At 35.5% G+C, this 22,727-nt stretch overlaps 1 protein-coding gene across 4 annotated transcripts; it reads left to right on the top strand.

Annotated features, from left to right (window-relative positions):
* The first annotated feature begins 6,324 nt into the window (after positions 1–6,324).
* LOC103713453 (RNA-binding protein 24-like) lies at positions 6,325–21,823 on the top strand. 4 transcript variants are annotated; one of them, XR_005506986.1, is made up of 9 exons: positions 6,327–6,551; positions 6,638–6,929; positions 7,105–7,228; positions 14,929–15,058; positions 16,016–16,052; positions 16,161–16,398; positions 17,060–17,186; positions 17,261–17,358; positions 21,316–21,823. XR_005506986.1 is itself a non-coding variant. In XM_039116007.1 (7 exons), the coding sequence occupies exons 1-6, from the start codon at positions 6,690–6,692 to the stop codon at positions 17,155–17,157; spliced, it is 867 nt and encodes a 288-aa protein (XP_038971935.1). In that variant the 5' UTR covers positions 6,325–6,689; the 3' UTR covers positions 17,158–17,186; positions 21,316–21,823. The 4 variants fall into 4 exon arrangements, 1 of the variants encoding a protein (XP_038971935.1); XR_005506987.1 differs by having other exon boundaries at positions 6,325–6,929; positions 17,274–17,358; XR_005506985.1 differs by having other exon boundaries at positions 6,327–6,929.
* The last annotated feature ends 904 nt before the right edge of the window (positions 21,824–22,727 follow it).

Below are 22,727 nucleotides of genomic sequence, written 5' to 3'. Positions count from 1 at the left end.
TGCCAGCAGACAAATATTTACAAAAAATCATTGTCCAGGGACTAAAACATCAAAACTCATCGTTGTAACTCCACACAACATGTGTTCTAATTTATTTCAAATTTCTTAGTATGTAAACACTACTAACATTATATCAGATCAAATTTGATATTGATCGATTCAAGTTCACTTGCTATGCAAGATCAACTTAGGTCGAGTCTAGTGGGTAATCCATAATCCTCATCCAACAAAAAATTGAAGCCAAGTCTAGATTTACCTAATGCAAAAGATCAAAATAGGACATCCCTCAATATGAGGAATTTCATGTTGGACTTTTTGGTTGAATTTGATCCATTGGCTGGGCTCAAACTTTGATCTAAAAGAATTGGTGCATACTTGGATCTTCGGAACATTACTGGAAGAGCAAAACTAACTTTAAACAATCAATTACCAGAACAAAGCTAACTTAAAAACTAATTTTCTAGCTACTGGACTAGCCAATAAGAGAAGGGTTTGCCATCAATAATTAGAATCAAAGTATACTTATCCTAAGTTAGAGTCATACTTTTAGGCCTTTTAGTTTAACTTTTTTTTAATCTTCAATGGGTATAGGCAATTCCCCGATAAGGCAACATATATAAATCTTAATTTATATTGGAATGGAATCAGGGGCGGCCCAATACATTTGGGGGCCTAAGGCGAATCCAATAAATGAGGCCTTTTTTTAATAATAAATTTTTTAATAAATATAAAATACTTAAAAAATGATATGAAAATAGATAGCTATTAAGTACACTATTTCAACGAAGATGCATGAATCTAACAAAAACAGACAAGAAACTTTTTTAATTTAATATAATTCTTCAATGGGAGTATAGAAAAATAATTATCCTAAAAGAAGGGCTATGAAACTGATTAAATAACTGAGATAATGCTTGACAATATTGTTTACCCCGTCAAGCAAGAGCAGAATAGGAAAAGGTCATCCCATGGCACTTTATGGCCAAGGTAAAAAAAAAAGATTTGTCCAAAAAGGGGCCTCCCTATAAAAGAAAGTAGGGGCATTATGGGAAATTCACTCCATCTAATTAATAAAAGTCCCATCCCACCATCTCCCCTTCAAGTAAGTACCCAAGCAGCGACTGCAACATCACACAGCAGCCATTGAACCCCCTCCCTCCTTTTCTCTCTGTACCACCCAAGAGGGAAGAGGGAAGAAGAAACCGAGAGGAGAAAATTAAAAGAATCTCCACCCTCCAAGAAGTCCATTTCCAATCCCCCTTTCTTCCTGATGGCCCGGCTGGGTCAGGAGTAATGTGAGGGAAGGAAAACCAAGACCAAAACCAAAAAAGAGAAGGGATGAATGATGAGAGTGGCTTCAGGCGTGTATCAAGCCAACCAAATCCCTTTCTTCCTGATGGCCCACTGCCCAGGCCAGCGCCCAGCTACGACTCTAGCTATTGGAGACAGATGGAAAAGGCAGAAGGCTACAGATTAAAAAAAAAAAAAAACTATGCAGTGGGGACCGTGGGATGGGGGCCTTCCGTGGGTCGGGGGCCTTAGGCGACCGCCTAAGTCGCCTAAGGCCCGAGCCGGCCCTGAATGGAATGTTCTTAACTCCATCTCATGATTAGATAGAGCTAATAACATTGTGGTTACATTTTGAATAAAACACGGATACACTCTTAACCATTTTGATTACTTTTTGTTAATGAAACATGCCATTGGACATTTTTTTAAATCAAGTGGGATGATATTATTGGCATCCAAGGTTTATAAGTACGTAAGAAAACACTGATCCCATGTTTGACAAAATTGTCGAAGATCAGTGATCCATCCCTAATTTTGGCTTGTTTTGGAATTTTTACTAGGAAAGGCTGCATAAACAGTCTTTCTGCTTGTTCATTTCCAAATTTGAACCTTGATGTTTTAATTAATTGGGTCCTGGATCCTGAACATATTAAAGTAGTCTTCTCTTTAATTTATCGTTCCAAGATTTAGAAAATTGATAGATATCAAATTATTGATTTAGACTTATTCGCAAAAATATATCAAATATAAGGTAAGGTGTGAAGACTTGTGCGGGCATATGTTTACTTCCATATTGAGTATGCATGGAACAGATCTTAGGATCTTGGGAATTTATAAAGGGCCAAGGAATTCAAATAATACTTTCTAGCTAGTCTTTTAAAGTAAAGTCTTGGATTGTTATAAATAGTATCAAACTGAATCCATCCCATGGTTTATATGGACTAAGCAAACTTATTAAAATTCAATCATAATTACCAAAAATATAATCGCAAATATCATAATCAACCCATGGTCCTTAGCCTAGTAAGGATGTTGAGATTTAAATGGGAAGAGTATATAAAAACCTGTGTGGGCATGCATTTAGCCCGACCTCAGCTATGCACTGGATAGATTTTGGATACTTCTATAGGGCCAAAAAATTTAAATAATACTTCTAACTAGCTTTTTTTAGGCGGATCCTGAGTTATTACATATATAAGGACCCTTGCGGGCATATGTTTAGTCCCATATCGATTCTGCGCAGAGTAGATTTTGGATACTTATGTAGGACCAGGCAACCTAAATAATATCTTCTAGCCAACCTTTTTGGGTGAGGTATTGGGTTGCTGCACAAGGTTTAAAAAAATTTAATGCTTAATTTAAGCAAGAAAATCTTCAGAGGTCCCCTCTTTCTCGTTCTCCAGAGTTTGGAGTTTTTTAAACATGTATGAGAATCTTTCTACACATACAAGTGATCAGGCATAGATTAAGTTTTGGCCTCTCTCTCTCTCCCTCCCTCAAACAAGTTCCACCACATTCCATCACTTTCTAGCAGATTTTGAAAAGAAGATTGAAAAAAAAGTCATGTTAATGCTTAAAAATTCATATTCACTACTCATAGATAATATAATAAATATAAAATAGATTTAAAAATAAATACATTTTGGCATTCTATGTTTGTACTGCTCACAAAAGCATTTTGTGTCTGTATGATTAAATGACGCATTACATCGGCAGTGATTAAGTGGATTTGGGCAGGCACCATGTTGTTAAGCTTCTGCAATTTGCTGGATGAGGGGATTATAGCTTTTTTTTCTTTCATCTGCTACTGTTTGTTTCAAGTCATATATAACCTCTTTGATTGATCTCAAGTCCATCTTTCTTTGGCTGCATCAATAATTCCTTTAAGACAAGTCTGATTCAGGATCTCCTTAAGAACGCTAGCAAACATAAAGCGGAGATCCTGAATTGGGGTGAAGGCAGGACTTGAACTCAGATTGCCAGAACACATAACCCAGTGGCTTTACCAACTGAATGAATTGGCAGCTCAATCTATATGCTTTGTTGTAACTGAAAAATCATCATAATGTTTTGACCTTCTGCGCATGAAACAGCATCAGATCCTGAACTTGTCAGTTCTGTTATTCGTCTTAAGTAGTTAGCCCATTTAAAAGCACAATTCAGCTATACTTCTGCTGATAGCCTTAGAGAGATTGAATCATGTAGCCAAAGTATTTATCGTATCTGATTTGCCATCATAGTTTTGGTTTTAAAAAATCTTTTATATTAGATACATCATACATGTGAAAATGAGCTTTCTGCTAGGCCTAAGTTTTTTGAGTTCAGCTTTCCTGAATATGATTGCACTACAGGAGGTCCCAAACCCATGAAGAACAAGATGTGACACTCTGTTAATGTTTGAGATGCATTTAGAAAATACCATATAATCCTTTCTTTCCAATTTTTTTCTTTGTTGTTTTTCCCCTCAAATTGCAGGTTCATTGAAGTAGATAGATCCAAATACTCATGACCTCAGAAAAATTAAAGAACTTGGGCTGGAATTGCAAGACTCTAAAAGAAACTCTGAAATTAACACTACTATGATAGAAGTGACTGGAATTTGGTAGCTGCAGAGTAAAGTGTATTAATAAACTGGATGACATTTTCATATGTAATTTTTGCAACCAAGGTGTTTTTTTTAAGGTTCTTTTGTTCATCGTTTTCTTGCTTTAATCAGAAATTTATCAAACTGTATATTATTTCACCTGCTGTCTGGAGTTGGAACTGAAGAGCTTTGCTTGCTTACAGACACATACAATCATAATTAAATTAAGGGTCTGGTCTCCCCTTGTTCTGCTGGAATCTAAAAAGGTCTTTTATTTTATTTCAGACTCAGTTGTAATGCCAATAATCATCACTCCTTATCATAACAGGAGTAATAGAGAATTCAAATTCAAATCAATCAGTTGCAGGTAGCATTTCTTTGCCTCGTTTGGTGATATCTTTCAAGAAAAAAATTCAGCCGAAATCAAAGTGAAGTGTTGCTCACAAGTTCAGAAAGCAAGAGTTTGGTACTTTCACTGCCACTTGTTGATAAATATGTGGCTCATGAAGTGTAACAAAGACTTCAAAAATTACAAACCAGCTCAGGTGGGGTCCCTATCAGGTTCAGAGGGCGACTTCTTCCTCTTTTTCCATTGAAAAAAAGCTTGCAGCATCAAAGTAGCTGACCATTTAAACAAAAGATACAATTATCCTCCATCACAACTCCCATCATCCTACGTCGGATTCTCTTTCCGTATATAATTTGGAAGCTTTCGAGATTTTATTAACCTCCAAGAACTTTATCCACTAATATGATTTTATGGATCCAGGTTAACAGCTTTAGCATGGAAACGGAAGTAGACCATACACTTCACACTATTACGGTCAGTATCAATAGAAACATGACTTCTGAAGCATAGTGTCATATTTAGTCTATACTGCAATACTTTTACAATATTAATATAGTGTCTTGTACCCAAGAAAAAAATTAATGTAGTGTCGACTGTCCATTGGCAAACTTGGTGAGTTTGAAAAGGATTTGATTCGATCAGATTATCTGCTGAGACTTGAGTGGTCAAAGATCTTAACTAATAACAATTGTTCTCAGGAGAACTTCATTGGTTCTTCGATAAACTCAGAGAAAATAAAGATGCTTAAATGAAGATAAGGTATTTCCAACGAATGGACACCTCGATTATATTGAGTGTAACAAATTAATTTATCATAAAGAGCTGTTGCTCATGCTTCCAAGTTGTTAGCAATAAGTAAAAAACCAACACTTGGGTTATGATTGATAATGAGATAAAGATTATGAGGCAGCAGTAAGGAATTATAGCTGCAGGCCTTTAAAAATCCAGTAAGTTAATTTAAGAGTACAATTATTCACCATATATTACTTTCTTTTCTTTATACATGTATAAAATTGTTTAGATTGTTTGTTTTTCTTTCTTTTTTTGTCTTCTCTACCAGTTATACATGCTATCAATGACCATATATTACCTATCAATGACTTCCAACACCACTGGTTGGCATCCTTAAAGAAAGTTATATATCATGCATCGACATGCTAGATTTAATAGATATGAAATAAAAAGATTTTCAAGGAATTATACTAGTAAATTGATGTATACATGAAAATAAAATTAAGGAAAAACTGCTTTTAAAAATTATAATGGATTGTCCAGGTTTATAAAAATATCGAAAAGGAGTGTATAGATGAAGCCAGCCACTTAAGCTGAACTAAAGGCCAAAATAATTATTTTATTTATCATTAATAATAAAATAATCAACTCCAACAAAAAAAAAATTCAATTAGTTAGAAAAGCCAGGCATATAAATCATGTACTGATCAGACCCAATAATTCTATATATATATATATATATATATATATATATATATATATATATATATATATATGGGGATTAATAACCTACTCTTTATTATGGTAGGTTATAAATCTATCCATTTTTTATTGGACAAAAAATATCCTTACTTTTTATAACTCTTAAGAGTATTTTATGCCTTTTTACAATCTTATATTAACTCACCTTCTCAACCTCCCAATTAATATGCTCTCTCTCTCCGGTATATATATATATATATATATATATATATATATATATATATATATATATCTATATATATAGGGGATTGATAACCTATTCTTTGTTATGATATGTTATCAATCTACCCATTTTTAATTGGACAAAGAATATACTTACTTTTTATAACTCTTAAGGATATTTTATATTTTTTTACAATTTCATATTAACTCACCCTCTCAACCTCCCAATTAATACACTCAATCCCCTATATATATATATATATATATATATGTATGTATGTATGTATGTATGTATGTATGTATGTATGTATGTATGTATGTATGAAATGTATGTATGTATGTATGTATGTATGTATGTATGTATGTATGTATGTATGTATACATAAGAGGGCTATGGGGGTTTAGATGAAAAAAAAAACAGAATGGAAGAACCCGCACGCATTTGCTTTTTTATTTTATTTTATTTTATTTAAATATCTTCTCAAGAATTCCATCTTCTTCCTGTCCCGAGATCATTATTCCCCCTTCTCTCGCAATGTGATCTTTGTAGAGCGGAGAGATTGCTTCAATTCTCCTAGCAATCTTCTAATTGGAAGCGATCCATGTCGTGTTGCAGTGACTCGCACCAAATTTACGCCCCTTTTGACCCAATCTGTTCTCCAATTCATCGAGGTTAGGGTTTTTCTAAGCCCTACCTAGGGTTTTTCGTGGTCGACCACGGGATCGCCTTATCCCTCTTAATTCTCCCCGTTTTGTAGTCCTATCTGCCTCCTGGGTTCTTCGAATTAGGCCTCTCCTGGTTTGGATTCCATGGCTTTTCACCGCCCGGGCTCGGGCTCAGCGTCGGGATCGGCGTCGAGCTCGAGCTCCGGGCTCCACTTCTTGAAATCCCCCTTCGGGGATACGACCTACACGAAGGTCTTCGTCGGGGGGCTGGCCTGGGAGACCAAGAGCGAGACGTTGCGCCGCTACTTCGAGAAGTTTGGCGAGATCCTCGAGGCCGTCGTGATAACTGACAAGAACTCCGGGAGGTCGAAGGGCTACGGTTTTGTGAGTGTTTCATGTCTTGGCCTCCATGTTTCTTGATAACCCGAGAGAAAGATTGTTTCTTTAACTGCCTAACGAGGAAAAGATTCGATCTTTTTTGTTCTTGTTTTTATGTTCTTATATGGGGGATTGCTGCTGATTTTCTTTAATGGCGTGTGGATTGCTGTGGAGGATTTAGGTGACCTTTCGTGACCCAGACTCTGCAAGAAGGGCATGCGCAGACCCAAGCCCGGTTATAGATGGCAGACGGGCGAATTGTAACTTGGCTTCGCTGGGGCGGCCTCAGCCTGTTCCAACTTTTGGTAATTTTCTGCATATAGGGATGATTGCTCTTTTTAATGAGAATTTTGTCTCAAGCTGCTGAATTGTTCTTTCGTGTTTATTTGTTCTCCATTGTTTCTAAAAATGTGTGAATTGATTCCATCCTATTGTTTTAATTAATAGTCCAATGATGATATCAGTCTTGTCTTTGTCTGGTTAAATTTTGGGGTCTGGTGGCCTTTTATGCAATACAATGCAGTTGTTTTTGGTTTTGTTTCCTTTATATGATTTGTCTGCATTATGCCACTAACTGTGGGTAATTTCCAGGTTAAGACTTATAATTCAGGCATTCCATGTTTGTAGGATTAAATGACTCATCACATTGGTAGTGCTTTAATTGGATTATGGCAGGCACCATGTTGTTCATTGTCTGCAGTTTGCTGGATGAGGGTATTAACATTTCTTTTTTCATCCTGCTACTGTTTGACTGCATTGATATATGACCTCTTTAATTGATTCCAAGTCCCATCTTTCTTTGGCTGCATTAATAATTCCTTGAATACACTTTTGATTCAGGATTTCCTGAAGAATGTTGATGAACATATAGTGGCATGTATTATTTTTGTTCTTCTCAAGTTTAATGTACAAGATCTACTGTCAAATTCGATATAAGTTATAATGTCTCTGGACTGAACCAGACATACTCAGTAGGGAGACCAATGCCTGTACCAGCAAAATAAGGGCAATCTGAAAATGTTGTGATTTGTATATAAAGAAGGAAAAGAAGATAGAAGTGTCTCTAATGTAGACTCAATATGGATTACTAATAGAAATCCACACTTTAAATACATCATTGTACACCACCAGTAGAAGATGTCATAAGAACCTCAAGGCATAACTTTTCTAATTTTAAAGGAGTCTGAGTAAGTCTGATATAATTCTAAGAATTTTGAAAACATAAGGCTCCTTAGTGGATGTATCCTGATAAACACTGATCAAGCTGGTAAATTTCTGGTTGGCTCTCCTCACTAGAAGGCTTTCAAATGCGCTCAATCAGCAAGGGTTCTCCAATAGAGGGTTAATTGCAATGGTTTGTGGTGTAAGACAAGGGGCTTATAGGATTCACTAATAAGAAAATGAAGGATTTGGGTTCAGATTTGGGCATAGACAGAAACAAATGATAGGACTGAAATGGGATTAGAGGAACAAATGATCAGACTAATTTATGAGTAACATGCTTCATCTAGAGCAATATTATCATGGAATCGAGGAAGGAAGATTGCTGCTTTTGCTGCCATCCATCATGCTACTCCTTTGATTTGATGTTGATGTTGCTCCAAATTATACCCAGTCGAGGTCTCATTGTCTTTGGCCAAAAGACATTAATGTCTTCTTCTTCTTCTTCTTCTTCACTCTGGGACGGAATCAATGGCTTCACAATGCTTAAAAGTTAATGATAGCAAAGAAACCTTTTATCACCTGTCTATTATCAGAACTTAAACCAACTGCCTACAATCTAAGACGAGAAAGTGCAACAAAATTGATAAGAAAATAAAAAAAGGAAAGAGAAAAGGAAGAATGAAATTAGTGTGGAGCATGGTCTAACTTAACAATCACCATAGTATTCCATGTTTGTCACATAGCATCACTGATTGAAGATATAGCATTATCATCCATACTTGTTTAAATTAGTATGCCAACACATGCACGGCTTTGGGGGATAAATGGTAGAAATGATGTAGTCATGTAGGACAGCTAAGTTAGGATGCAGATATCTAACCTTCAGTTTTGGATTCGAGGGCCTAAATTAGGTTTTTATGGGGTGTAACTATTTGGGCAAGCCCTAGTTCATGGTGTCGAACAACCTTAAATGCAATCTTAGTGATTTGAAGAGATTCCCACCTAACCTGTACCAATAATAAGACTTGTACAGATTATCGTACTCAGTATATAGACTACAATACTTACCAGAGTTATTGCCTAAAATAAATCCGAAAATTACAATGAAATTGAAAACAAAATGCCTAAACTACTTTTGATCGTCCTCAAACTTAAATAGGTAACAAAACTCCTACATCAAGAGATACTTGATGTATATGTTACTTACATGAAGTGCGCCGCCCACAAAATGTTTGAATGATCGGGTAAAGAGCGAGCTTCTTATATGGGATCCGACGCATCCAGCAGAGCGAAGCAGCCTTCCATTCTTTTCGGCGGCATCCTTCCGCATTGGCGGCGAGTGGAGTGCCACAATCCCATTCATCATTTTTGATCTACCAATTTGGTCCCGAGGTAAGGAATAACCAGTTACACCAAAAGATGCAGTCAATACACCTAAAACCACACCTGTAACCCAAGTTAATTCGCGGGATTTTTTAAATCCACCTGTGAGATATACACGAAATACGTGCAGGATCATCATTAGAACCATCATACTTGCTGACCATCGATGAACTGATCGAATTAACCAACCAAAATTGGCCTCAGTCATTATGTATTGAACAGAGGAAAAAGCTTCTGTAACGGTTGGACGATAGTAAAAAGTCATAGCAAAACCTGTAGCTACTTGTACTAAAAAACAAGTAAGTGTGATCCCCCCTAAACAATAAAATATGTTGACATGAGGAGGAACATATTTACTAGTTATATCATCTGCAATCGCCTGAATCTCGAGACGTTCCTCAAACCAATCATATACCTTACTGAGATAGGTAATCCAAAAGAATTCCCCCTCTGAGAACCGTATATGAGAATTTCATCTCATACGGCTCAAGCAGAAACACACAAATACTGATTTCAACGGATATGTAATAGAAAGTTCAAAACTTCTTAGCCACTTGATTCGATTTGCCCCAAAGATAGGAAGTAACAAAATCCGGAATCTCTTCTTTGTGATGATAATGCCAAAAATATCAAGTTGGCTCATCCGTCTTTCTTTATATTGATCAGTACAGGCCTCTTGAATCTTCTCTTTCCTATTTTTTTATTTGTTATTTTATTTGTTATTTTTTTGTGCGTAATGCAGATTAACAATAGTTTTGCTATTGATAGGAATTCCCTTGTTGAGACCCTATGAATCAATTGAAACCTCAGATTCATACTAGAACCACGATGATTTAATCAAGCAAAGCCTCAAGCTAAACTCAAAGGTTCTCTGAGTAAGACCCGTTTGATGATCACTTATTCAATGAATGGATGTAATGACTCAACAAAATCTTGAGTGTCTTGCGAACCTTGCTTTACTCAAGCTTTTGGAGTTGTGTGGTCTCGATTATTTACGGAGATAACTGTCCTTCCAAGAGAGAGAGTTTATGGGCTGATCTTGCTAATAACTGTATTAGAAGTTATAAAAAAGAAAGATATCTATATATACTGGTTTTATTTAGAATTATAACTGTATTTTTAGGTCATTGACCGATTTAACTAACTGTAGGGCTACAAATGGGTCAGGTCGACCCGCGACCCAACCCGACCTGCATAAGATCCGACCCAACCCGAATTTTAGGACCCGCGGGGTCCTAAATTTGGACCCGTTCTATTTTTCGGGTCGGGTCGGGTCGGGTCCACCCAATTTTGACCCGGACCCGGACCCGACCCGACCCGATCCTTGTTTTTTGGGTCAGTTTTTTACTATTATATGGTGAAACTTTGAATATAAAAAATACATAGATCCGGACCTGACCCGAATGACCTGTCGGGTCACGACCCGATCCGACCCGATTTTCAACCGGGTCGGGTCCGAGTCCAAAATTAAAATCCGAACAAGAAACCGAATCAGATTGGGGTCACTTAGGACTCGACCCGACCTATTTACAGCCCTAACTAACTGTACAGTTATTCACTTTTAAAGTGAGCTTAACAGCTCAATATGAATTTATGTTCCTAAAGTACTATATAAATATCAACGGTGTCATTTAATCATAGTTTTAATTATATGTCCTTTATCAAATGTAAATTACTTAATAGTAAGTAATTTCTTGAAGCAACAATAGATGACTTACCATTTATGCTCTAGGACTCAAAATGGTACGTGCATTGAGATTTGACTCTGAATTTTGGCATACTAGCTAATGTCAAATGGATGGTTGTGCACCTTAGATGTGCTTAAGCACATGCAGAGTCCGGAAGAAGAGGAGTGTTACATTAATAATTTGTGTGAAATTACAGCCATTAAAATGTAATAATGATGTTGTACTATTAAGATTGTGTTCATATAGAGCATTTAAACAACTAGGCTATTATCTACCAAAAAACAACAAGGTTACTTAGACATGCTGTTATAAGTGCCTCTTTTGTTTTCTTTTTTTATTGTCCCATTAAAAAGAAAATGTTACAAAAATGCTAAATGTCCAAGTGCATGTAGAGGAGCACTACTTACACATGTCATGAATTAACTTTACCCTTTTAAATCATTGGGCTTGCATGAATCAAATGTGGGGCCGACATTCATAGAGGACTGTTTGTGGTCCAAGCCTCATGTACGTAGGTTTTGCCTACATGTACCTGTATTCTTGGCAGCTTGCAAAATGATTTTGAATTCAAGTTTTCATTCTGATTCACAAGATAAATTTCAATTCTGTGACTTGTGACTTAATTAGATGTCCGTGTTATTATGCTATTATTGTACACTATTTCCTATTGTAATGATTGATAATGACCATTATAATAGCTGCTATTTCATTCCAAGAATATTATGTCAATAGTTTGAGTCGCCAATTAGATGTTATTTCCATCTGTAAATTATGATTTCATTGGGATTTAAGAGAGGATGTTGGCAGGTGCATAGGAGATTTAAGAAAACACCAAAGAGAGGGAAATATTTTGGTCTGCCTGATTTTTTTTTTTTTTTTGTGTGTGTGTGAGAGAGAGAGATGATTTGGAAAATTCACTGAGATGAAACAGGAAAATGAGATTCTTGAAGGTATTTTGAGTCAGGTAAGAACATAACCTGGAATGCTGTTGGAATTGGTGGCTCGCACAAAATGGGTAGACTCATTTATACAAGCAAAACATGCTATTATAGTATGTCTTGCTCTGATATACCTTGTTCTGTAGTACTGTTAGAAATCTTTTTGAAAATAAGAAACTTATATTTTTTAATTATCGTGTAGATTTTTTTTTTGAAGACCTTTGATATCAATCCTTATGTGGAGATTCTTTCAGATTTGGTTGGATCTGTTTGGAGATCATCCTTAATTGCAGATCACCTTTTTTAAGCAGCCACTTCTTTTCTTTCTCCATATTGTCTCTTTCCATCCTTGGGAATGACTTCAGCCGTCATACCTCTATCCCTTCAAACAATTAAGACTTTGTCATGCGGTAATGTCTTGAATCTGCTAAAAATACCCTACGAAAGATCATTATGATAAAGTCTTAGTAGCAAGATTCGCCGTCTTGGTACCGAATCTCGTAACCGGTGCCATACTAGCATAGTGTTGGTATGGTATGGTGCATAATTTTTTTAGTGTACGGAGTGTCAGTCCGCCACCCGTGCAGGGTATTAGTACGGTACGCCTCCTACCGTCCGGTTCGGGCCGGTACGGCAAATCATGCCTTGGAGACTTGAAAGAAAGATGCAAAATGAAAGTTCGAAGACTCAAGTTGGGATTTCATTGTGACACCATCAGATTGCAGAGACTCCTGTCATTAATCCTCAGTGACCGAGGCTGTAGATCTATTCCTGCCTCCTTAAGTAAACTCATTTGGCCTTCAGATTTCCATTAGTTGTGCTAGATTTTGCACGATGCAACAGAATGCATAGGAAAAGGCATATTAGGATCCATGCTAGAGTCCGTAGAGGAACAGAGATTAGGTTCTAAATTGTAGTTCAGTTGGCAGGATTAAATTGGTATGAGCATAATATGGTCTCTTTAGGAGCAATTTTTGTTGTGTCTTTGTTTTTTCTATTTCTTAAAGTTCTCTTTCTAGAGGAGTCACAAAGATCTCTTTCTAGAAGGGGATTATGTCCTTGAGAAATCAAATTGTTTTTTCCCTTTTTTTAATAATTGTTCAGTAAGAAAACATTTCTTGACATTGTTTCAATTTTTGCCCCCCTTTTGCTTCTGTGTCTTGTTTTAATAACACCATTATCCATATAACTTCACTTTTATGCTTGATAGATAAAGATCAAATTGATATGAAGATCAAAGACTTCACTTTTATGCTTGATATATGAAGATCAAATTGATATGAAGAACAAAGCTTTTGGAGTAGCTATTGTCATCTATGGTTCATTGCATTTTAAGCCAAAACTCTAATGCCATGTTTGGTTCACTAGAATGAGTATTTGAATAGAATGGAGACTGCAACTTTGGCCTCAGTACAATGTTTGCTAGATAATAAAGGATGGAATCGCAATTCCTTTGGAATTACGATTCCTTTTTATTTGAAGGAATGATGATTTCACTCATACATGGGAGGAATGGTCGTTCCCATGAAAATGGAAATGAATGATTTTTTTTGGTAATAAACTAATTAACAATATGTGTGGTATAGAATAGTAACAAAAGATATATTTTTATATAAATTATTATCAATGATTATGATCTAATGAAAAATAAATACTTAATAAATATAACTTAAAAAAGGTGAAAAATATCAAGTAGCATGCATAATATTATTTCAATTATTACTTAAGGTTTTACTATGTATCACATACTAGCAAATGGGCATTGTACACTTCAAGTTAAAGACAAAATCAAATAGAATGCAAATTGTGGAATATTATTGAACAGAAAAGATAAAAATACTAAAAATTAAATAAAATAATTAAATGTAACAAAAATAATAAATTAAAAGTATTAAATAAAAACTAGGAAATATGAATTAAAATAAAATAAAATATAAATATAAATATAAATAAATATTATTAAAATAAAAATAAACTAGAAATTTAAATTGTTAAGTAAAACTGAATAGAAAAGATAAAATATATTAGATAGATAAGAAAATAATAATTTAAGTAAAAAAGTACATAATATGTAATAGATAAGAAAATAATAAATAAAAATCCAAAAATATGAGTAATAATAAAATATAAAACATAAAATATAATCAATTTCAATTAAAACTTCAAAATAAAATATTTGATTTCAGATACAATATATAAATAAGACAAAAAATAATTAATAGAATACAAAAAATAAAGTAATGTTTAATGGTATATAACTAATTGACTATATTCTAAATTTCTAATATATAAATAGTTAGATCAAGTATTTCAATTTAAATGTTGTTTCTTTTCCATGCATTCCTTTGTTTCACATCCAAATGGGGGGATAGGAATTGCGATTATGATTCATAGCGTTCAATTCCTATTCCATTCTAATTCCAATTCCAATTATTATTCATTCTTGGAAACCAAATGTAGCATTAATTTTCTGCATGTAGAATGCTGGCTCAATTGCAATATACTAGTGTACCCCTCTCTCCATGGTTGTGCCTAAAGTAGGGTAGCCCTTTGTTTGAAATATTACTACATATATATTAACCTCAAGATTCAGATTCTGCTGTACAACCTCCCAATGACTCAACCCGTCCACCCCTTTTGCTCTCTCTTCAAAGAAAAGTAAAAAAAAAAGGGGGGGGGGGGGGGGGGCGGCTATTACAACATGAAGAAATTGAAGAAAATGAAATCATTTCATGTTTTTCCTTGTATTTTTTGAATTAGCCTTATGACATATGATTTAATTTACCATGATGAAAATGTTGTTCCTTTTGGTCCCAATTTTCTTTTCTGTAGCACGCCCCAGATCAGTAGGCCCCTACTTCGGAGGTGTTCCAGTTACACGAGGAACATATGTTGGAAGTTCTGCTCATCACCAACCAATTCCCTTTGGCTACCATCAAGGGTTTTCATACCCACCATATGGGTAAGTTGATTTCTGAAGCATTGTTTAGAGCTTGGCTCAAATGTTCATTTTCTGATTTAGAGTTTGTTTGAATCAATCTTAATAAAAGATGCCTTGGTTTTGAGGTAGTTACTTGGAGAATTGAATTAAAAATACTAGAAATATAATATATGAGGAAGGAGAAAAAAAAACTGTTGGTATCATACTATAAGCTTTAGTTTTAATATGCAGCTGTGGAATAAGCATGATATGCAGGATTGAAATCCAAAACTTGGGTAAGGTTGCATTTGGAAGCGGAATAGTTTAAGTGGAATAACTTGTTCCTAACTCTTTATTTTCTGGTGACTTCACAAAGTAATTGATGGGTAGTTTTGGGAGAGTTAAGACTATGAACAAATTACTCCACCCCTTCCAATGGAGTAATTTATTTCAGGTCAAGTGGAGTAGCTGGATTAAAAGCTAGTTTGACTGGCATAGGTGGAGCCCCAGGGTGTTTTTTGGTGGATTAGCTGGATTAAGTCCTTTTTATGCTCCCTCATTCTGCTTCCAAACATGGCCTAAGAGATTTGTGAATAAGTTAGAAAATCCCTATGCTGTTTCTTTTGTTAATGATACTTCCATATGTTTAAAAAAAGAAGATAGAAACAAACACAAAAGGAAGAAAAAAAAGATGAACAGCAAGTAGTGATAGGCAGTAGAGTTTGTATGAGGTTAAAATTGATAGTGTGGAGAATGCTTGAGGAAAAAAGATGAGAAAGGATAATAAAGTATGTTTTACCAAACCAATTGTTTGTAGTTCGCTTTTCCATAAACTACTTTTGTTTTTGTATCATGGCGAGAGTTTATACTTGCCACACTTTGTTTCTACCGCTCAAGGAATTGTTTTCGTTAGTGATAGCTTTAGTTAATCATATGTCTATGTTTAATAAAAAGTGCCAAAGGTAAAACATTCAAAGGTTTATTGGCTTCCTTTTGCAGTTACCCTACATATGGATCCGAATACATCTATCCACAGGTTGAGAATCCCTATCACTTTTTATCCTTATTCTGGTGAACATTTCCTTTGGACCAATAAATTTGCAACCAGCTGCTTCCACTATTACGACACATTTTTCGTTTGCAGAATGTCTACAGTCCTTTTATGGGGCAGCAGTACTTCCAAATTTATGGTGTTCCTGGAGCTGTAAACACAGGTATCTACCCATTTGGGCAATTGGGCCAGCCTGTCCCTGGTGGGCATGGTTATACGGCAATTCAGGGCTACACAATGCCAGGCCATCATTTCATGCAATTCAGTGGGCCAAATGTCAATGGAGTAACATCTGCATCTAGACCCACAATTCAAGCTCCCTATCCAGCAGGCAAAATTTCATTTGGAATATCCTTTTCCCCCTCTGTTTTGTGGATTAAGTTTCATTGCTGTGAAAGGACACAAGTACAGTAGATAGACTTTCTATATTTGTACATGTTGCTATGTTTTTTTTTTTTTGTAGTTTTTCTTCATGTGGTGTGTGGAAGGCATGACATATAGTGCAGGGTCATAATGTGTTGGCAACTCACATGCTAGAAAAGATATCTTTGTTAGGATGGATGCTGGGTTGATATAGGTGGGCAGCTGGGGATAGCACAGGTGAGGTTGTTAGATTAAAAGGGTTAGATAGGGGATCCTAGGCGTTTTGTAGTTATAAGTTGGACCTTTCTAGACTGGCTAAGGGTTAGGTTATTGGTAGCTTTCTAAGGATCCATATCTTATTGGTGTATAAAACTAGAAAAGTAAAATGTGGGCCAATATTTGATATATGCTAGTCGTTTACACTTTACAAATAATTCTTTTCTTTTTTTCATGTCATTGGATATTACTCCCAGATATATCATATCAAACACCAAACGATTGGGGGGAAAAAATCATCTGTATAGATTACTTTATGCTTCCTGTCTTTCAAAATCTTGTGTGTGATAAACTTCACACATACTTTTCTTTTACAAGGCTCTCTTTGGTGAACAAAACTGTTTGCGTTACAGGTGTAGCAGCACCAATCCCAGCCCCGCCGCACTTGTTAGTTCCTGCTCATTCTCCACAGTTTATGCAGAGCAGTGGTTCAGGCCAAACAGCAGGTTGAAATGCACATCAGGGTGATAACATCTTGAGGTATAACACTATTTCTGATCCATGTGACTTGATGGTTATTCGAACTGACTGTCATGTGCATTTACTATTGATAGGAGGTATCCTTAGATTGCTGCAGGACTAAGAACAGCAGTACTGCTATGTCAGTCGCATGCATTCTTGCCTTGCAAGCTATCATCTTTGCATTCTAGAGGTCAGTTGGACTCCATATCCATTTATGCATGTAAATAAGTTCTGGACACTTCTTGTTGCTAAGGACTTGGCCTTATATAGGAACTAATGTTGAAGTTGGATCCATATAACTAATCTCAAAATAATAAAACTCGATTTATTATTATTTTTTATATTCATGGATGCCTGCATGTATTGCATATAATTATGTTAAATTATGACCATCATTATGGAAGCACTTTACAAATTGACCTTTGCCACCTTTATGTTTTTGTGTTAATACAATTTGAAAATGTTGGTACTCCAAATAATTCTAACAGAAACTTCTACTGACTTGTAGTGAAAATGGTTGACGAGATAAGAGATGCTTATTATTACTTATTACTGGCATAACTTGGTGGGCATGTTGATTTTTTTCTTAAAGTTTAGCATGTGAATGATAATATGAAAATCTGATCTTTTACTTAATAATAGTTTCCGTCCGAGATTAAGGTGTACTGAACTTTCTTTAAAACTTAATGGTTGGGGAAAAAGAGATTACTCTGCTTATTATTGAAGCAGAATTGTTTTGGAGGTCGTTTCTTGAGTTGCAGTTTATGATCAATTATCTTTTAAAAGTGTATTTCAGTTGATTTTGTCGTTTCCTTTTTATATTTCATGCTTGTGTATAATGGCAAATTGCCTTTCGTAGGGTGGCAATAGAGGCTGATAAACCACTAACCCAGCCCATCCGATAGAAAACAAGCAAGTTTTATCCTAGTTCTAACCCAATTAGCTTTAGCAGGGTTCATGACTATGTCCAAACCAATAATCTGACAAATAATTCATTGGTAATTGAACGCATTCTTATTGTGTCTTCCTTTTAAATTTCATTTATGTCAATGTAGATATATGTATGTATTATGTACTATATATTCACATTCTATATTTCAATTATATATATAATCTTTTGATTTACATTCTTTTTTTAAAAAAAACCATTCTAATATAAGAGTTTGCATCAGAAGAAAAAGCCATGGGCATCAGTTTCATTAGGCAGAAATACTCAAGTCTGAGAAGAAGGCTGTACCTATCTTTGAACCCACAACCACCAAACATTCCTCTGACATCACTAAAATGGCATTCAGAGAATAGTAAAAGTTTATCAGTTATGGTCATGAATATGCAAATGATAATACAAATATGGACTTTCTAGTCAATAAATTAATCACCTTTTTTGTGGTGAAAGCAAAGATATTAATGAAAATTGTTTATAAAAAATAGTAATTTTTGAAATATGCTCTAGCTTATCAAAAATGTGTTTACAAACTTGATTGGATCCAAAATTTGGAAAGTGAATCCAAATCTGTTATCAGGTTTGGGTACACAGATCTAGTCAAATCTGGCCTGAACATGAACTGTTTACACCCTAGCTAAGGAGCGCTTTGGTGCTATAAGTAGTCCCTCCCACCTTTGAGAGAGTAGGCAGAGTCCCACTTTGATAGAAGGGGTGGGATAAGTAGGGAAAGGAACTGGAGAATACTAAGATGACTTAGCTGACTTGTAAAAGAGAGCTTATTGCTGTAATTCAAAGAAAATTTTGAAGAACCAACGACATTGGTTACTTCTTCTTGTCATTGGCAGACCCATGCTGCAATTATAGTTAGTATCTAGGGTTGTGGATCTGCCCCTTGCTTCAATAAGATATTTTATAAGAACTCTCCGTCCATTCTTTTCTTAGATGTTATTAAAAAATCAGACCTGAGCCTCTCTTGAGATTCAGTTGTCTTCATGGACTCATTCTTCTAATGTAGTTTGGTATACAGGGCTGAAGGTTTGACCTTGTGTTCAGTAATTTTGATCTGAATCTTCATGCACTCTTTACTTAGATGTCACCTAAATTGGATCTTAGCCTGATTTGTTCAAGATTTAATTGTCAAGTTCAGTCTTCCTGAATTTCTTAATGGCATGGGTTTGACATGCAAAGTGGTATAAGAGTGGGAGCAAAAAAGGAGAAATGGAAAAACTATGAAGAACAAAGTGACTTTAGTTCCATATTTTAGTTGTGCACTAATAGGCAAAGACATCCAGCTTGATCTACCTTCGTAATTCTGTTTTTTTTTTCCTTTGTGAATGCTATGAGGGCTTCATGTTTCATTGATTTAGAAGTCATTTGCTTTGATAATTTCATTTCCAATATAAAAGTTCAAACTCAACTTTGAAACAATCAAATTCTCATGTAACTAATACTCCTTAAATAGGTTGCTATAAACAGCTCATCTTTTTGATGAAGAACTTCTGCACTAAGTAACTTAGTATCACTGAAATTGCTATGACAGCTCCATTTCATTTTGAATATAAAGCAACTTATCTTTGTTATAGTAATGAACTAATTTACAGTCAACAATGACTTCCATGTGTGCCCTGAGAGCATATTACGAAATTTTGTTGCCCAGTGGATGTAAAATCTTTAACTTAATCCTTGGAAATCTACTCTAAGACTTGCTTTTCCTCTTGAAATTGATGTAATGCACTTGTTGCTTTCTGAAGCTTGTTGTATATTCTCTCAATTCCTATTTTTCGAGATAGATGATGTGGACATCCTATGATTTAGTAATCTCTTCATCATTATTCAGCTTCATGCACTTTTGGCTTCAATTTCCACAATTATCCAAAAATTTAAATTGTTGGAATACTTGAATGGTTTGCAAATGAATCTCATGTTTTCTTTCAACACTTCCATTTTTGTGGGAAAGTCACCCATTTAAATACAATAAAAAGAACCCTGATGTTGCAATGCAAAAGAGAGAATAAGAGCCTTGTGTTTAACTTCAGTAGTCAGAGAGAGACTCCTCCTAGATGGTAACAGATCCTTTTCCTAAGAACTTGCCAACAAGCGAATACCAAGGGTTGAGCAAGCAAGAAAGCACTCAGAAAAAAATGACCAAGTTGGTTCTACCAAATCCACATAGTGCAGCCCTGGACCTGTCATCATCTGGAATTAGACAATATGTTCTATATTTCTTGCTTATCAACCGAAGCCAGAGTACATTTTAAGACTTGATTAGAGTGTCAGCCTTTTATCCTACTGCTTGTTACAATCCAACTTCTTGAACAAATTGTGGAAATCACTAGTATTGCATTTTTCCTTGCAATGTCCCTCATCCATTGAGTCAAAGCCCATGTGTAATGGATCCACATGGCTCAATTTTGATAGAAATGTGGATTAAGTACTTCATTAGAGTTGTGGCTCTTTTTTTTTAATTGTTATTCATTCTTTGCTGTCATTCGCTTCCACCACTTACATAGGTCAAATTAAAACCTTACATCATTAAATTTTTTTAAATTGAAGACATGACAGCACAATGCACACATATTAAGTGGTTAGGGGCAAATCAAGCAGACAAAGGATTTTGAAATGTGAAGGTCTGCTAAAAGATTGGATGTCTCTCTTATTATAACAACAATGCCTTTTTTATTTGCAGTAATCTGAGGCTCTGAGCATTGATTGCAATTAAGATGCGCTCCTTTTATGTCTGTTTCTCACACTAAAAGTCATAAAGGGTGTGCATCTTATGAAATGTTTTTTCTTTGATAGGTTATCTGAGTATATTACAATCAGAGTGTTGCTATATTTTTGTATCGATTTGTCTTCTTGCGCTAAATCAAATTGTCACCTGCATTTGCGTGTGCTCAGCCAGCTTTGTATGCTTGTTATACAATAACTGATTTCTGGTAGAACATGTTTCCATTCCTTTATCCACATATTTCTCTTGATATGTATGTCACAACCTTTATTGGATAAGACTCCGTTAGCCATCTATTGCGACCAAACTCCTATGCAACCAATGATGTAAATTCAATAATTTAACAGGCTTCCTCCTACATCAAACTTTTCAAGAGAATGCTAGATGCATTATATACTCATGTGGCTTTGTTGTATGCTGTTTGCGACTGTGGGGGTTCACAAGACTAATTACCGGTTATCAACATGTTGCAGGTTTTCCCTAGTCATGGTCACCAGAGATACCACAAAGTCATCCCGTTGCTCCGACAGATGGAGCTGAAAGCGCGAGAGCTCGGATTGCTCATCACGCTGCTGTCAAGTGTCTGTAAATTTTCATGCCCTACTGGAGTCTGTCGTAACCGGTGGAGCATGGACGATGGATCCCAAAATTGGATTCAACAACTTGGTAAGGATAGATTATGGATTTCGGAATTGGAGTCCGACAATCCATAGGAAGTATAGTGTAAGGTAACCTTGGAATCAAAATGATTCTATGAAAATCTAAAGCTTGCATCTAGTTGTACCATGTCCTGTTGTGGTTCCTGGGTAAACTAGTCTTTCACTGTAGTAAACCGTGGCCTCATAGATGGATACCAGTGGTTGTCAGTCGAGTCTGTCATTAGCAAGTTGTTCTGAACTGAAATAAAGGGCCTGAAAACTTGGTACTGGCTCATTGGTTGCATATTGGGTATTTATGATCATCTTCCCCCCTTTCTCCCAATCTCAAGTTGTGCAGTTACGATCTGGGAAGCTGTGTTATCTCTGATTTGTTTCGGCTTGTTTTGACATGTTGGATGGGTTCAACCAAAGTTTTATCAGAATGTCCACAGAAGCCATACTGCAGTTATTAACCAGTCTGTCTAACCAGGCGAGAGTCATCTCGAGCTGTTTCCATGTGAGCTTGAGCAAATATTTCTTCTATGCACAAATCTCGATCACTTCCAAGGTGCGGCGAGATAGAATGGGCTGATTTCAGGCTGCTGGTGGCCAGCAATATCTACAGACTCGGCTCGAGGGCCGTCAGCTGGTTAAGAACGATATCGATGGTCAGCAGTGAAATCTAATATACCCATCTTAACTTGGAATAGCAGACGAAGAGTTGGGGCTGGTTATGAATGGATATGGATTAAATGCTTCACGGATTATTCCTGGAGCAATAAAATCGTTATTTGGTTGAAGTTTTTGGATCTGTGCGATAAGTTGAGGGGAAAAAGAAAAAGAAAAAAAAAGTTAAGAGAGAGAACAGATTGTGGTTGATTTAGAAGGGAGTGCTAATATTATTTCACCCCTCCCCGTGAAATAGTATTAACTCTGTTGAGTTTTCTGTCGTTGACCGAAGAAAACGAGGCCTTTGTTGGGAGGCCAAGAGAACCATTTTCTAATAGCGGTGACTGAGGTTTAGATAATATTATTCATCTAGATCTAAATCTATTCGAATACAGATACAAATTTAAGTATCTGACTGTTATTTGTATTTATATTTATATATATATAAGAATTAAGATATGGACGTACAATTATGTGATTTGTATCCAAATTTATTTATTTTTTTCTAGTCCTATATAGTTTTATATAGTATTTATAATTTTTTTTAAAAAAAAAGTAATTATATTAACATGGTATTG

This window comes from Phoenix dactylifera, unplaced genomic scaffold (assembly GCF_009389715.1).
Source record: "Phoenix dactylifera cultivar Barhee BC4 unplaced genomic scaffold, palm_55x_up_171113_PBpolish2nd_filt_p 000046F, whole genome shotgun sequence".
NCBI lineage: Eukaryota > Viridiplantae > Streptophyta > Magnoliopsida > Arecales > Arecaceae > Phoenix > Phoenix dactylifera.
Note: the sequence above shows the minus strand (reverse complement) of the source record. Positions and strands in the feature narration are given on the sequence as shown.